The 14716-nt window shown below is 47.3% G+C and overlaps 3 protein-coding genes across 5 annotated transcripts; 2 read left to right on the forward strand and 1 right to left on the reverse strand.

Moving 5' to 3' along the window:
* Positions 1-13: 13 nt before the first annotated feature.
* Positions 14-6166, forward strand: LOC117647420 (lamin Dm0-like). The gene is made up of 9 exons (XM_034389155.1): positions 14-599; positions 3467-3599; positions 3696-3821; positions 3900-4082; positions 4167-4307; positions 4388-4837; positions 4923-5144; positions 5225-5341; positions 5424-6166. Exons 1-9 carry the CDS (start codon positions 205-207, stop codon positions 5460-5462), a joined length of 1806 nt encoding a protein of 601 aa, XP_034245046.1. The 5' UTR covers positions 14-204; the 3' UTR covers positions 5463-6166.
* A 110-nt stretch (positions 6167-6276) lies between these two features.
* Positions 6277-9982, reverse strand: LOC117647419 (ATP-dependent RNA helicase SUPV3L1, mitochondrial). 2 transcript variants are annotated; one of them, XM_034389154.1, is made up of 16 exons: positions 9879-9982; positions 9741-9778; positions 9294-9630; positions 8971-9199; positions 8712-8880; positions 8519-8630; positions 8254-8423; positions 8058-8174; positions 7808-7965; positions 7585-7726; positions 7332-7490; positions 7053-7232; positions 6827-6975; positions 6567-6745; positions 6416-6495; positions 6277-6342 (listed from the first exon to the last, which is right to left on the reverse strand). In XM_034389154.1, the coding sequence occupies exons 3-16, from the start codon at positions 9604-9606 to the stop codon at positions 6316-6318; spliced, it is 2184 nt and encodes a 727-aa protein (XP_034245045.1). In that variant the 5' UTR covers positions 9607-9630; positions 9741-9778; positions 9879-9982; the 3' UTR covers positions 6277-6315. The 2 variants fall into 2 exon arrangements, with proteins under 2 accessions (XP_034245045.1, XP_034245044.1); XM_034389153.1 differs by lacking the exons at positions 9741-9778; positions 9879-9982 and having other exon boundaries at positions 9294-9720.
* Positions 9903-13295, forward strand: LOC117647421 (glycerol kinase-like). Of its 2 annotated transcripts, XM_034389157.1 has the most exons (12): positions 9916-10050; positions 10192-10328; positions 10512-10588; positions 10699-10957; positions 11039-11256; positions 11330-11439; positions 11559-11661; positions 11756-11866; positions 11949-12205; positions 12288-12493; positions 12579-12716; positions 12807-13295. In XM_034389157.1, exons 3-12 carry the CDS (start codon positions 10514-10516, stop codon positions 12869-12871), a joined length of 1542 nt encoding a protein of 513 aa, XP_034245048.1. In that variant the 5' UTR covers positions 9916-10050; positions 10192-10328; positions 10512-10513; the 3' UTR covers positions 12872-13295. The 2 variants fall into 2 exon arrangements, with proteins under 2 accessions (XP_034245049.1, XP_034245048.1); XM_034389158.1 differs by lacking the exon at positions 10192-10328 and having other exon boundaries at positions 9903-10050.
* Positions 13296-14716: the final 1421 nt, after the last annotated feature.

The raw sequence follows: 14716 nt of genomic DNA on the forward strand, positions 1-14716 counted from the left end.
CAGTTGCTTGTGACCCGGCCACCGGCGAGTGAGGCGTGCCTTGAATGAATTGGTGTAAAGCAAAGCGTGCGCGGATCAGTCATCGTCGGAGAAAATAGATGAGAACTGTTTGCGTGTGAAGACAACGTGATTTTAACGTGTTGAGTGGTGTTCTGAGTGTCTGGAGACTTCACACTGTGTCGCGGAGTGGTTTCGGTGTGAGCCATGGCGACCAAAACCTCCAAGAGGACCTCGAAAGTGGTCGAAACGTCCATGAGTTCCTCGAGCTCAACCCCCGGGCTGTCTTCTAGACCGGGCAGCCCCCTCAGCCCCACCAGGACGAGTCGCCTGCAGGAGAAGAGCGACCTGCAGAACTTGAACAACCGCCTGGCCACGTATATTGACAAGGTTCGCCAGCTCGAGCATGAAAACACGAAGCTGTACAGGCAGATTCAGACCTCCGAGGAGACGACTACCCGGGAGGTCTCCAACATCAAGGATATGTACGAGAATGAGTTGAACCAGACCCGGGTTGCTCTGGACTCGCTTGCCAAGGAGAAGGCCAAGCTCGAAATTGACACCAAGCGACTGTTTGAGGAGAACGCCGACATCAAAAACAGGTACGTTGCAAGTGGCGCGAGTGCCTGCGGGCGCGGGGCTGGCGCGGGGTACCTCGACAACGCCCACCCCTATCTGTCATGGCTTACCTGCCGGGGCTTGGCCCTTTGTGTTTGCCCACCGTGACTCACCCCGCCCCTTCCGAGCGCGTTCGCACCGCAGCTGGGGCCTATTTATGCCAAATGCGGGCCCTAGTTCAAGGTCATGTGCGCTGCTTTTCGATTTCGAGCGACGCGTCGCGGTGCCTGAACGGCTGAAAGGTTGCCCGCGGCCGCCGGGCCGCTGGCCTTGAGGGTCTGTGGGTGTCAACTCCACGAGCCGACCGGAGCCGCCCTCGCCCTGCAGACTGCAGCTGCGCGATGTGTATCCTGGTTTTGCCGCCGCGGCTCATGTCTGTTCCAGGAGCCGGCTGCCCTGGCTGCCCGAATGAACAGGAAATTGTTGTGACTGGAGCGGTTGCGCAACCGCGCCGGCGGTCGCGTTTTCAAGCGCATCGCGTCGCATGTTTGTTTGGCACTCGTTTTCTGCAGCGTTGCTGTGCGAAGCGCAAGTGCAGTGTAGGGCCGAGCGGAGCTAAGCAAAGCGCGCGGCTCGCGTCCACAATCTGCTCCGCTCGCGGCCCGTGCCCATAAGCTTGCGCGTGTGTGAACGCGTGTGTGGGTGTGTAGGGGGGCATTTCCCCGGCCAGGCGGCCAGACAGACGTCCTCGGCTCCTCCAAGCTCCAAGGGCTTCCACCACGGCTGCGGTGCCGCGGTGCCCATGCCGCCGCGCCGGGGGCCGGGACGCCGGGCCGGAGCCGTGCTTGGAACGGTATGGAGTGGCTCGGTCCGAGGGAGGGGGCCGCGCTGCCGCGGGGACCGTCCGTAAACGAGGCTGGAAATAGACATGACGTCACCCCCTCTTTCTCCACGAGCATGCGGGCCAATGGCGTGGAAGCGAGAGGGAGGGAGGCGTGGCCGTGGCCGTGAGGTAGTGTCGGAGCGAGATGGAGTCACTGGCCCGCCCGGCCGGCCGGCAGTGTAGGGTCCTGGCAGTGTGCAGGGGCGCGGTGGCGCTGGCTTCCTTGGACGCCACTGCAGCTGTGCGGTCGCTAGGCGACGCGGCTAGACGGCCCGACGGAGCGAAGGACAGTCCCTCCCAACGAACGGGGTCGAAGGTTCGCCCCGCCCTGCCCCGCCCCTCAGGTGGGCCCTGCCTGGGCCCTGGTGCGTCGGCCGCGCCTTGAATTCCCCGCGCCCCCCTCGGGGCTCGCCGCCCCGCCTCTCCCCGCCGCCGAGGCCCCCGCCGGCCCTCCCCCTTGTCCGGCGTGGCCCCGTTTTGACGTGCTTTTAATGGGACAAGGATTTGGGATCTTTTTCCGTCGATGACAGTGGCGGTGGCGGATGTCCCAGACCTAGACGCCTGCGGCCCGGCTGGCCTGGCCCCACAGCAGGTTCATTTCGAAGTACTACGAAAGAAGCGGCGCGGTTGGCTCCGCTCCACCGCGGTGCCCAAGGCTGCCCCCGGCTCGAGGCGAGCTGTACATGGATGCCTGTTTGAACAGCTTGGTCCTGGACAAAGTCCTTCGACGCGTCGCACCTGCCGGCTGGTCGGTCGCTTCCAGCGGGGGAATGGGAAATGCGAGGCGGGCCATGGCGGGCTCGGCCGCGTGTTGTGGCCACCGAGTCCCTGGTCCCTTGGTGCAGCCCAGCCTAGAGGCAGCCGGCTTCCTTATCTTCCCCGTTCCTGGCCGGCCCGGCCGGCCTGCCCCTCTCTCCCTAGCAGCCTGCTGCATGTTTATGATTTTCGGAAACGATCTTCCCTGCCGCCGGAAATTCAAGTTTCCTCTCGCCCGGCGGGGGGAGGGACAGCGCCACCGTCTCTTCGGCTCCTCAACGGGACGCTCCATGAGTGCGAGAGAGGCGGAGCGACTGTTTGATACCGCTGGACCCGCCCCGCCCCGCCCCGCCCCGTGGAGGCGCATGCCGCGGTCCGGCCCGGGATCAATCTCGTTGAATTGGGGCACGCGTCGCAATCAGGCGGCCCGCGGCGGTCCCGAGGGGCCTGTCTCTCTCGCACTCCAACGGGATGCACCATGGGTGCGACGAAACGAACCAGCTCCTCTGAATGGCTTGGCCGAGGCCGGGGGCACGTCGCCGACCTGAGTCCGCGAGGACCGCGTTGAGTTGGGCCGCACTGTAGGGACACCTGTTGGGCCCTTCCCTTCCGTCGCCGGACCCTGGACCGCCCCGCCAGAGTGCGCCTCGCCGCGTCGCGCCGGAGGCTGTGGGCGGAGCGTGGAGCAACGGCAACAGGTCAGCGCCACCTCCCACGGCCGGCACGGCATGGCCTTGCTCTGCCTCGCTCGCCCCTGCCCCGGACCGTCCTGGACGGACCGCCCCAGGGAAGTCCAATCTCCTCCTAATGACGGGTGTGGCCTCTGGTCGGGGTGGGTCCGTCTCCGTGCCGTCTCATCGGCCGCGTGGCCGCGTCTATCGTGGCGAGCACGGCGAGGAGAGGGGTCGCGGCCCCGGTGCTCTCGATGACGGCAAAGCGCTGCCGCAAAGCGCGGCCTCAAAGGCAAGCCGCGGCAAGCCGGCCCGGCCCACCCGCGCCACGCTGACGACGCACTCCGCACGTCGCCGTCGTCGCTCTGTCTCTCTCGCACTCGTGGGGCGTCTCGCGAGGGTGCGAGAGAGACGGGGCGACGGGACGCTGTGCGGAATGAGGCTGCTGGCTGACTCACGCGGCGAAGCCTGGCAGCGCCTGGCGTTGATAAGGTGTGCTTGCTTGGTGAATTGCGCGCAAGGGGAAGGGAAGGGGTGGGGGTCGAAGGGGCGGTCCGTCGGCGGGGCTCGTCTTTATGACGGTCTTGTTTCTGCTCCACAGGTTGGAGAAGTCCAAGAAGGACCTGGCCGCGGCGGAGCGCAATGCCAACCTGTACGAGTCCAGATTCAATGATATCACCATCAAATACAACCAGGCTCTCGTGGAGAAAAAGAAAGCCCTGGATGATGTCAAGGTAAATTTAGGCAGAATGCTGTCTACTTGAAAAAAAAAATTTAAGCTTGTTTTGGTTTTAATAAATACCCACACTTTGGTTCTGTGATGTTTCCAGGAAGCAGACAAATTGGCTAAACAACTTGACGAAATGCGGAAAAATTTGGCAGAGGAAACTCTACTTCGCGTTGATATGGAGAACAGATTGCAGAGCCTCAAAGAAGATTTCGAATTCAAGGAAGCTGTAAGTTTCAGTAATAATTTTCTTTTGTTATTTCAAAGTGTTTTCTTCTTTTACTGACCTCTAAACTGGGTTTTCTAGGTTCATGACAAGCAGTTAAAGGAGACCAGGACGAAGAGACAAGTGGAAATCAGTGAAATTGATGGAAGGCTGTCTGAAGAATATGAAACCAAACTTCAGCTTAGTTTGCAGGAGTTACGAGACCAGTATGAAGAGCAAATGCAGGCAAACCGAATTGAAATTGAGTACTTGTATGACACCAAGGTACATTTTTTTGTCATCTGGTGCCTTTTTTCGTTGTTGTCATTATGAAACGCCAACCCTGTACCAGCATTTTCTTTCTTTCAGCTGAAAAATTTGCAAGCCCAGTCTCAAAAGAGTTCTGGTGTTGCCTCTTCACTCATGGATGAATTGAGACAGTCTCGCTCTTTCGCTGATTCCCTTTCATCAAGAATTACAGAGCTTGAATCGTCGGTGGCTGGTTCTACTGTAAGTTTCTAGTTGCTTCGTTTTCATTAAATCAAATTGGCAAAGATCTGTTAATATGAACCACAAATCTATTTTTACAGTCTCGCATTGCTGAGTTAGAAAAGTTGTTGGAAGGAGAGCGCAAGAGGCTGGCTGCAGAGCGCGAGAGGCACAGAGAAGAGCTCAATTCTGTGGAAACAGAGTTGAACGTTCTTCGTGAGGAGATGTCGAGGCATCTTCAAGAGTATCAGGATCTACTTGATATTAAAGTTGCTCTGGACATGGAAATTGCTGCTTATCGCAAACTTCTTGAATCTGAAGAAGAAAGACTGAATATCAGCCAGGCAGCTACGGCGGAATCCAGAGCCAGCTCCGCTGGTACCCCCCGCACGGGCCTGGGGATCGGCGGTGGTAAGAGAAAGCGCACCTTGATGGAGGATTCAAGTGAATCTGTGGACATTGAAACAACTAAGTCTTGCAAAGGAGAGATTGAAGTTCTTGAAGCTGATCCTCAGGGGCGTTTCGTTAAACTTCACAATAAGAGCAACAAGGTAAGATTCGTCCCATTTATCAAGAATGTGAATTTTTCAAGGACATCTTGCCAATGTTCTTATATTGTTAATGGTTTATTTGTAGGAGGTGAGCCTTGGAAGCTGGCAGTTGCTGCGACAAGCCAATGGGCAGGAGACTGTTTTCAAATTCCACCGCACTGTGAAGCTGGAAGCTGGCACAGGATTGACTGTGTGGTCATCAGACCAGGGAGAGACTCATGAGCCACCATTCAATCTCGTCATGAAAAACCAGAAGTGGGCAACTGGAAATGAAATGACAACTCAGCTTCTAAACAACTCAGGAAAAGTATGTCCTTGCCCCTTTTGAAATTCTGCTGCTTTTCTTTTTTCTTATCGTAACTGGAGCCAATTTATTGCTTTTCGCAGGAGGTTGCAACAATGACCAATAAGCTCAGGGTGTCCTCCAAATCTCGTGTGAGGCAATCTGGTTACCTTACTGGAGCGAGTCACAGCCGCAGTCAGGAGGAGTTCTTACTACAACAGGTATGACTCGACACTGCTACAAATTGATACCCTCCACCCGCATCCTTCCAAAATTTTACAATGTGGTCTTTTATGTTTTTAGGGTGACCCGAGTGGTGAAGAGAGGTGCCGTATCATGTAAGATCTTGTAAAGGCTGCAAAAGTGTTGCCTTAGTTTTCTGATTGAGGTGCAATTGGAGTAATCCTTACTTTAATATTGTCTCTGACTTTTCCACCAAGACTGTAGTTAGTCAAGGTGTTCGTTGCCCAGTACTCTTACGCTGTTAATTCAACTCAGTCATAATGTTTCTGTTATGCTTCCAAAACCTTTGGAGATATTCGTTTTTTAAAGTTTATTTTTTAATGCACTTTCAGTTTATGTCAGATTAAGGGTTTTTATTTTGTACTTGTTTTCCATTTAAAATGGTCGGATAGAAATTAAGTTTCTGAAGACTGTACTAATGAATCATGTGAATGTTTTCCTTGTTGCTATTGTGGTTTGCTATTTTTGCACTAGATTCTTCTACAGTTATGTACAATTAGTTAGTCCCTATTTCAATTAGCATAAGTTGACCATTCTTCTTGCTCTTGATTTATTACTGACAAGCCTTCAAGTTTCCTTTCGAAGCTCTTTCTTCTTAAATTTCTAAACCAAATCTCCTATTTATTGTAAGCTATTTAAGAGAAAATGTATTAGAATGCAGCTTTTTTTTTCATATTAAATATTACTTGCCTTAAGAGAGACTAGAATAGGTTGCAAAATAGTTAAAGGTGTTTGTCCTAACAGTTGTCAGATGTATTTCTTTTTACATTAAGTTTTTAATTATGAAAACAACTTTCAATTCATTCATTGTGTATCTACTTTTTCCCTCCCTTCCAACCTACACGATTTTTTCTTCCTCTTTCAAAGGTAGATAAGTGTGCAATGATGGGTTAAGCAGGACAGAAAACTCAACTTCAAAATCCTTCCTGTAGATTTTATTCAGATTCTACCTTTACTTATCTTTCTTCCTGATCATTTCCTGAAATGCAACATAAATGATAGAGTTGGTTCTGAGAATCAAAAGAACAGAATGCATTCAAAAAAGCGCTTACCTGTTTCCATTCATATTTGAGCCTATCTAATACTTCAGGTGTTATTTTTCCTGACTTAACCAAGTCATTTTCTAGAGAACCTATAAAGAACTTTCATTAATTTCTCATCATCTCACCACAGAATTGCTGGGTTAATAGTAACATGCCATACCTTTGTCCTCTGAGGCACTCTCTGAGGTATCCTCACTGTCCCTCAAAAGGGTTCCTCCATCTTGGTCTTTCTTTATAAGTTGGGAAAGACGAGCCAATCCTTCCACAATTAGATTATCTAGTGTAGTTTTCATTGTTCTTACTTCCTCGTCTTCTTGGAACATATCTGAATAGCGTAACCTGGAAAATAAGAAAAAAGAAACAAGGTTGTTGACAAAATGGCAATGTTAACTTGCAATTTGAGACTATTACAATACATACCCTAGCCACAGGTACAAATCAAATACATCGTGTAATGACTCCAGTTTTGACATATCTGCAATATTAGCTGGCACTGGAGGTGGCCACTGTATTTGTGATGCAAGCCACCGTGCATTCATTACTTTGTTTCTACCAAAATGTCTTGCCATCTGAAAAATTAAGAAAAAACACCCTTTAAAACCTATGTTCGAGATGCCCGGATGGACATAAAAAGATGAGTACTTACTCTGAGCAACATGGATACGACTACATTATCTTTGATGTTAACTGGTGAACAACAAAATATATATCTTGCTCTGAGAGGCAGGTGAATAGAGTCCATTTTTTCTGCCAGATACATAAATGTCTCAATGTTGCACATAAAATACAATGAGTCATCCATTTGACAGAGATCTGTGAATATTTCCTTGAAAGCAAAATGGTGAATTAGTAAAAATACTTCATTTAATATATTTCCATTTACTTAAAGAACTTCTCACAACGAAAAACGAAAATAAATATTTACAAGAATAGATTGAAGTGATGACTCTGGCAAATGAAATGAAAACATCTCAATCTGCTCTGCAGTTGGATACAGGCCTGCTTTTTCTGCAGGCATAGGTAATGATGCCAGCATTGCTTTAAGAGGTTTTAAATCTCTTTGAGACAGTGTTGTTACAAAGCCCTGCATGAAAAAAAAGAAAAAAGGTCAATGAACAAGTACCGAAGAAAAAAACATAAACGGAAGCAGAAAATTTGAGCTGATAGTGGGAACCTACTTTCTCATACTCTGTACCAAATCTACCAGCACGACCAGCAATTTGAAGTGCTTGGGAGACCGATATGGACTCTAATGTTCTTTTCCCATCAGAAGTTATGTCCAGCTTCTTGAGAGTAACAAAAATGATTCTTCGTATGTTGCTGAGAGCAAAAACAGACCAGGTGACCTCTTAATGCAGGAAACATTTACATTATCCAAATTAGTGACAGAGAATAACTTACAGATTGAGGCCCATTCCTATAGCATCAGTGGCAACCATTATATTACATGGATCATCAACATTGTTAAATTTGTTGCACTGATCCAGCTTGGCACCTGGTGGAAGAGAACCATAAATAACTGCAACCCTATGACCCATTTCTTCCAAACTTTTTGTAATCTAGGAGGAAAATAAAACAGAGGACTTAAAATTAGTTCAACTAATAAATGAAAGGTTTATCTTTAAAATATTAAGAGTATGCTTTACAATACCTTATACAGATCTCTTTTGTTAAAACAAACTAAACAGTCTCCAGGCTGCACATTTCTTAGAGAGACTAAGGCTGAATCTTCTACTTCAAGAGGAGTGAGCCTACTATAGTCGTGGACCTGGTAAAGGGTATAAAAAGTGTGAGAAAACAAACAGATTTTTTTCTAAATGAGTCCTGATGAAAGTCTTTGACATTACCTCCACTGTTTCGCCAGCTGTTGCTAAAAGATTTTTCACAAGTGGGATGGCAGCAGCCTCGCCACAAAGATGCACCTCTTTGGCAGAAATTCCCAACAAAGCTCTGGACCAAGCCCATCCTCTTTGTGAGTCTTGTAACAGCTGGATTTCATCAATTACAGCAACATCATCTAAAAATTGGCAATTTAAAGTTCCAGCCAAGTTATATTACAAAGTTAAAATTTGCAATGTAATTGTAATCGAAATAAAAACATTTCTGTCTTACAGTTTTCTCCCAGTGGTGCCATCTCCACAGTACATGAGAGACGGTTACTCTTTTCCCCATCTGGCCTAGCAGAGACCCGCGAATCGCCGGTGGCCAAATCGCAGTCAATGCCCTGTTAGCAAAAGAAAGGGCATTAGTGCGGACAAGGATGAAGAGTAAAATTTTGAGCTGATGACAAGTGTTTAGGAAATACCTTTGAATTTGTTTTTTGGAAGACTTCACAAGCAAGCATCTTTAATGGCCCGCAATACACACTTTTTTCAGCTTGCATAAACTTTTCTAGAGCGCTGTAAGTTTTACCACTGTTGGTAGGACCAGCATGGTAAATAATCTTTCTTCCAAGAGCTCGTGCTTGAGGATACCTGATAAAATGAACAATTATTTCAGAATGCTTGACTTTACCCCATAATATCAGAATTCATTATTTCATTTTTTATTAAATGTTCTCATACCATGATGCAGGATCTCGTAGATCACATATTCTAGACAATTCTTCTCTACAATGAAGGTGTGGGTATATTTTCATTGCATAATCCATGAATTGGCGGAATAATTCATCAGGTGGAGCTGCACCCATCATTATGTCATTCAAAACAAATTCGAGTTCAACTGGCAGTTTGTTTTCAGTTTGAGTCAAACAAAATCCTCTAAAAGACACAAATGCGTTCCTTAGTTGCTTCGCTGAAATCAACACATGATTTTGAGTAATATATAATTGCATGCATAAAAATTTCAACATATATGAACTGTTAATTTTATTTGCTTAAATCTTTACCAGTCAATCCTCTTTCTGCAGCCAAATTTCGAACCTGTGGTTTCCGAATGAAATCTGTTAATATATTGCTGATTACCCTTGGAGTTAATGATTGAGATGTCTTGTTTCGAGGCAGACTCTTTTTGATTTCATTGTTATCAGCTGACTGCTCTGGTTTTCCAAAAACGTGTTCAAAAAATTTCTTATTCCTCATCCCTAGAGCTTGACTACTGAAGCACTTCTCTCCATCACTCAAAATTTTTGAAAATGAATGAGGACCAAAGTAAATTGATTGATAGTAAAAAAATCTTGTCAGTCTCTTGGTAGATAGCATAGTTGATCTTCAGGTTTCAAAAAACTTAAAAAAAGGAAAGAAAAGTAAATTTTAACCTAACCACGTTAGTCCCATTGCAGACAGCATGGGGGAATGCTGAATTTTGTATACTATCCACACCATAGGAAACTTACCGATTCAAACATTTGCGTAAGCCGAAAAGTAAGAAGCACTGTCAAAGAGGGAAACCAAGAGGTATTAAATGATTTGGTAGCTTACAGTATGTTTCTTTTCTTGCCGTCGTGTTCAAGTGGCTCAAAATACAAACCAACCATGTATTTTTTCCTGTTGATAAGTTGTCAGTGCTTCCGTCATTCGCTCCGGCTGAAGCTGAAGCTGAAGCCTGTCTTCTGCTATCGTCGATTGCTGCATTTCTAGCAAATGAACAAAAACCGAGGCAGTAGTTTCTCTTGGCAAGCTAACTGGTGCTGATCGACCTCGTTGGTAAGCCTTATTCAATCTATTTTCATTGCCAAAGAGCGTCTAGGGTTTGAGCTGCGGTTATTTGGAGCCTTGCGATAGGCCAGGTTAGGAGCTTTGTTTGTGTTTACCTGTCCCATTAACGCATACCGATCATCTGTCCAGGGTGACCTTTGGTACCTACGTTTCGTTTCTGCCTGCGGCCTGGTCTCTAACGCTCGAGGCTTTTCGTGATTGCGGCTGCCGAGACTTGCCAGACTGGCGATGGTAGTGCGGCCGACGGGTGTTAGGCTCCTCTAAAGGTGCATCCCCCTTCAAGCATGTGTCTCTATACCATAACACTTCTTATCTCATGCAGTGTGTCAGAATGACACAACACCACCCATCTGCTGTAGCAGCTTGCATTTATTTCGTTGAAAGCAAGGGGTGCTTTTGATTGTGCTCTGAGTGATTTGTGTAACAACTCTTTTGCTTTGTCTTTCCAGAAATGCCAGTAGTACGGGGAAAACATGGACCTCTCGTTGGTGCCATTGATGAGGGTACTAGCAGTGCCCGCTTCTTGGTACGTTCTTTGTAAATTAGTTAGCATACTAAGTTTTTTTCACCATTTCTTGTCTTTGGGATTAATCCCTTCGAAGGGAACAAAGCTTGAAATATTCTCTCGCATTCCAGGTATTTTCAGCAGAGACTAAGCAAATAGTTTCAAAACATCAAGTTCCAATAAGTTTGATATATCCTCGAGAAGGATGGGTTGAACAGGATCCTGTTATGATTCTGGATGTGGTGCGTGAATGCATTTCTAAAGCTGTGGATAATCTAAGTGAGGTGGGCTGTTACCCATCTGATATTGCAGCTGTTGGCATTACAAACCAACGTGAAACCGTTGTGGCTTGGGACAGAACAACTGGCAAACCATTCCATAATGCTATTGGTTCGTATAGGGTCTCCAGAAAAAAATTGTCACAGTTTCTTTTATTATTATTATTATTAATTTGTTGATATTTTTTTCCAGTGTGGCAAGATATGCGCACTAGCCATGCTGTTGATGAGTTGATTTCCAAGTTGCCAAATGGTGACAAAAATGGGTTGGCATCTAAAAATGGTTTACCACTGAGTCCCTACTTCAGTGCAACTAAAATTACATGGCTTATTCAAAATGTACCAGAGGTGAAACTTGCCTTGGATGAGGGACGTCTGCTAGTTGGAACCATTGATACTTGGCTCATCTGGGTATGACAAATACACTAATGATCTTCTGTTTTTAATTTGTGCATCTGTAAATTTAAAAAAATTAATGTTTTAGAATCTGTCCGGGGGTGTCAAGAATGGCCTTCACATCACAGACGTATCTAATGCCTCCCGCACAATGCTCATGCATATTGATACATTGAAATGGGACCCATCTCTATGTGAGTAAGTATATTCCCTATCCCACAAATGTCTATTGTTTTACTAAAATCCCTTCATATGGTTACACACTTCTGCTGCTTCATCTGTTTTGTTCACTGGGGTTTTAATTTTATGGATTACAGGTTTTTTGAAGTCCCAATGAAAATTCTCCCAGAGATTCATAGCTCTGCTGAAAAGTATGGTGAGATAGCTGAGGGAAAATTACTGGGAGTGCCCATTTCTGGTGTAGGTATCTGCAATTTGTCAACTCCTATTTTTTTAAACTAAAAATTTCATTCTAATATTTAAAAAGAAATTGTGCTCTTTTATCTTTCTTTAGGTGCTGGGAGATCAACATGCTGCTCTGGTGGGTCAAATGTGTTTCCAGTCAGGACAGGCCAAAAGCACCTACGGCACAGGCTGTTTCTTGTTATACAACACAGGAGAAACAGTAAGTCTCAACCCAACTATTTGTAAATTTATTTTGCTCATTGAACATGAACAGTGATTGTAGCTGTTGATGGCTTTTTCAGAGAGTTGAATCGAAATTCGGTCTGGTGTCTACTGTTGCCTACCAAATGGGACCTCACAAAAAACCTGTATATGCTCTGGAAGGGTCAGTTGCTGTGGCAGGTGCTGCCTTCAACTGGCTGCGTGACAATGTAGATATGTTGTCTGACATCAGCCAGAGTGAGGCACTTGCAGACAGTGTTGGAAACACTGGTGATGTTTATTTTGTCCCTGCTTTCTCTGGCTTGTATGCACCATATTGGATCTCAGATGCCCGGGGGTACGGTCGGTTCTAGTACTGCCATGAAACTTCAAATGTGTTGCTCTTTTGTCCTATATTGTCCGTATTTCAACACTTGCAGAGTAATGTGCGGCATTTCTGAAACTACGTCTCGATCTCACATCATTCGCGCGACGTTGGAAGCAGTCTGTTTCCAGACGAGGGACATTCTGGACGCCATGAACGGGGACTGCGGCGTGCCCCTGTCCCGTTTGCAAGTGGACGGTGGCATGACAGCAAATCACCTGCTGATGCAGCTTCAGGCAGACTTGATTGGAATTCCTGTCGGTGAGTATGCTTCGAAGTCCAATCAAAAGTACTAACCGATATCTTTTGCCTTTGTTGACTCAAGTTCATTCTTCCTCCCCTTCAGTACGACCAAAGATGGCAGAAACAACAGCACTTGGAGCTGCATTAGCTGCTGGCTGTGCCAAAGGAATAGACCTCTTTGATTTGGATGAGGAACAGCGGATGCCATCTGATGTTTTTGAACCAAAAATTAATGAGGAAGGTGAGCCAAGCATTATATACCTGTGCCAATATTTTTTTTAACAAATGAAACTAAAAAGTTTTCATCTAAATTTTTAAAAATGATTTACAGAGCGAAATGAGAGGTACAACAAGTGGAAGATGGCAGTGGAACGCAGTCTGGGGTGGGAAACATAAGACATTATTCAACCTGTTTTCAAATTGTTGGAGAGTTATGATACCAAAAGCTGTAATCTTATCTTATCTTGAAGGCTATGTTCAGAGGTTGTTCTGAGATTACAATTGAACTTTATACTGTTTGGTGCCATCAAGTTTATATGAATTTTAAAATGGAGATTATTGTTTTGTTAAAGTTTTCCATATTTTTTTAATACCTATTCTAAAATAATTTTGAAAAGTTGTGAGTGATTTTTAGTTTTATTTCAGATGTATGACGTTTTATAAGTATTCCATTTCATGAGGATGATCTATTTTGCATTTTTTTTTATAAACTCTATCCTTGTTTTCATGTCTTCATTGTAAGTGTGTGCGGTCGAAATGACAGAGGTGTATTTGCCATGACTTTATGTGGAAATAGATTTTTCCTTTTACTTAAAACCGATTGTGGGTAGCATATCATATCATATCACTTATGGGGGTTTCCTCAGATTGGGTCAGGGTTGGGGTGGGGCTGGGGCATCATCAAAGCAACAACTTCATACGCGCACCGGGGGCGCTCTCTGTTACCTGTCATGTCAGCAACTCAATTAACTGTAACAAAACACATATCATTGGTTAGTGATAATAAATTTATTTTTAAAGCTCGAGTGACGTCGTTCCTGTTGCCCTTCACGACCTCACAGCCACTGAGACAGAGGCGGGGCAGCCTCTATTTAGAGGGAATTATTACGAGCGCCTCGAAGGTCTGTCTCGCTGTCTCTCTCCCACTCGCACATAGGGCGGGCAGGCACCAGGCAGGCAGCAAGCAACGCCTCAATTAGAGCGGGGATCACCGCGTTGCTGCGCCGCCGCGTCGCTGCCATTCCACTTTGGAAAGCTTGGCGGGTGGGAGGGAAGGGAGAGCAGCCCCCCCCCCACCAACTTCCGCCCGGGCTGCTCCCTGCACCGCCTGCACCGCGCCGGTAATATTGTAATATGGGGCGGGGGAGTGTAAAACGGTGAGTGTAAGCCTCGCGTCGCCACGGATTCCGACCTGAGGGGGGAAAGGTCAAAGTCCAAAGTCGAAGTCTCGTCACAATGGCGTCGCGGACTATGACGTCACCCACTGTGCTTGAGGGGGCGAGGCGGGAGTAGCGCCTTGCCGGCCTGATAGGCAACCCACAAGGACGCATCTCCAATCCCCCTATTTCTCTCTCGGTGGGACCAGGCAGCGTGACAAGGTCTGGCGGCCCACCGCGGCGCCCGCGGACGAGCGGGTAGGCCAGCCCGCGCTACAGCCGCGCGCGCCCCGCGGCAGGCGGCCTACCCGAGAGGGGCTCTGCCGGGTAAACGGTACAGCGAGGCAAGGTCTGCAAGAGGCCAAACAGCGTTGATGATGATGATGGTGAGGGGCTGCCGCCCTGCCGCGGCTCTACACTGCACAGGGCAGGCGGGAGGGCTGTGACCCGACGGGCGGCCCTCGTCGCGCACCGCCTCAAAGCGAACTCAAAGCGAAAATCCGTTGCGTCACTTGACGTGCGTTGCCTCGCCGTCTTTGCCACTTCCGTTTTTGCGCGCCAATGGCCAATGCCCAAGGCGGGAAGCGGGAAGCCCTTCGCGCGCACGTCGAGAACGCGACCCTCGTTTGCATAATCGGCCTCGGGAGCACTCCACTCCGCGAGATGTAATCGACTTTAATTCCAAAAGACAGCAAAAATACTAAAAATAAAATTTTCATAAAAAAAATTGCGGCTCGGCATTTTTATCTCCTAAAACATATTCGCGAAACAAAAGCAGTCCGACGCACTCCATCTGCCGCCCACACTGAAACCTGACCCGGCACCCACCTTTGCGTTTGCCTTCGGGGCAGCGTGGAGCGGCGTG

Source organism: Thrips palmi, unplaced genomic scaffold (genome assembly GCF_012932325.1).
Source record: "Thrips palmi isolate BJ-2018 unplaced genomic scaffold, TpBJ-2018v1 HiC_scaffold_2, whole genome shotgun sequence".
NCBI lineage: Eukaryota > Metazoa > Arthropoda > Insecta > Thysanoptera > Thripidae > Thrips > Thrips palmi.

What these genes read in the sequence shown, in the direction of transcription:
- LOC117647421 (XM_034389158.1), top strand. Translation starts at nt 10,514, where the DNA reads ATGCCAGTAGTACGGGGAAAACATGGACCTCTCGTTGGTGCCATTGAT. An exon ending in TATACAACACAGGAGAAACA is followed by an intron (nt 11,867 to 11,948) that starts GTAAGTCTCAAC and finishes TGGCTTTTTCAG; the next exon opens with AGAGTTGAATCGAAATTCGG. An exon ending in CTTGATTGGAATTCCTGTCG is followed by an intron (nt 12,494 to 12,578) that starts GTGAGTATGCTT and finishes CCTCCCCTTCAG; the next exon opens with TACGACCAAAGATGGCAGAA.
- LOC117647420 (XM_034389155.1), top strand. Translation starts at nt 205, where the DNA reads ATGGCGACCAAAACCTCCAAGAGGACCTCGAAAGTGGTCGAAACGTCC. An exon ending in AACGCCGACATCAAAAACAG is followed by an intron (nt 600 to 3,466) that starts GTACGTTGCAAG and finishes TCTGCTCCACAG; the next exon opens with GTTGGAGAAGTCCAAGAAGG. An exon ending in CGTCGGTGGCTGGTTCTACT is followed by an intron (nt 4,308 to 4,387) that starts GTAAGTTTCTAG and finishes CTATTTTTACAG; the next exon opens with TCTCGCATTGCTGAGTTAGA.
- LOC117647419 (XM_034389154.1), bottom strand. Translation starts at nt 9,606, where the DNA reads ATGCTATCTACCAAGAGACTGACAAGATTTTTTTACTATCAATCAATT. An exon ending in CTACGAGATCCTGCATCATG is followed by an intron (nt 8,881 to 8,970) that starts GTATGAGAACAT and finishes TCATTTTATCAG; the next exon opens with GTATCCTCAAGCACGAGCTC. An exon ending in ATAGGAATGGGCCTCAATCT is followed by an intron (nt 7,727 to 7,807) that starts GTAAGTTATTCT and finishes TTTTGCTCTCAG; the next exon opens with CAACATACGAAGAATCATTT.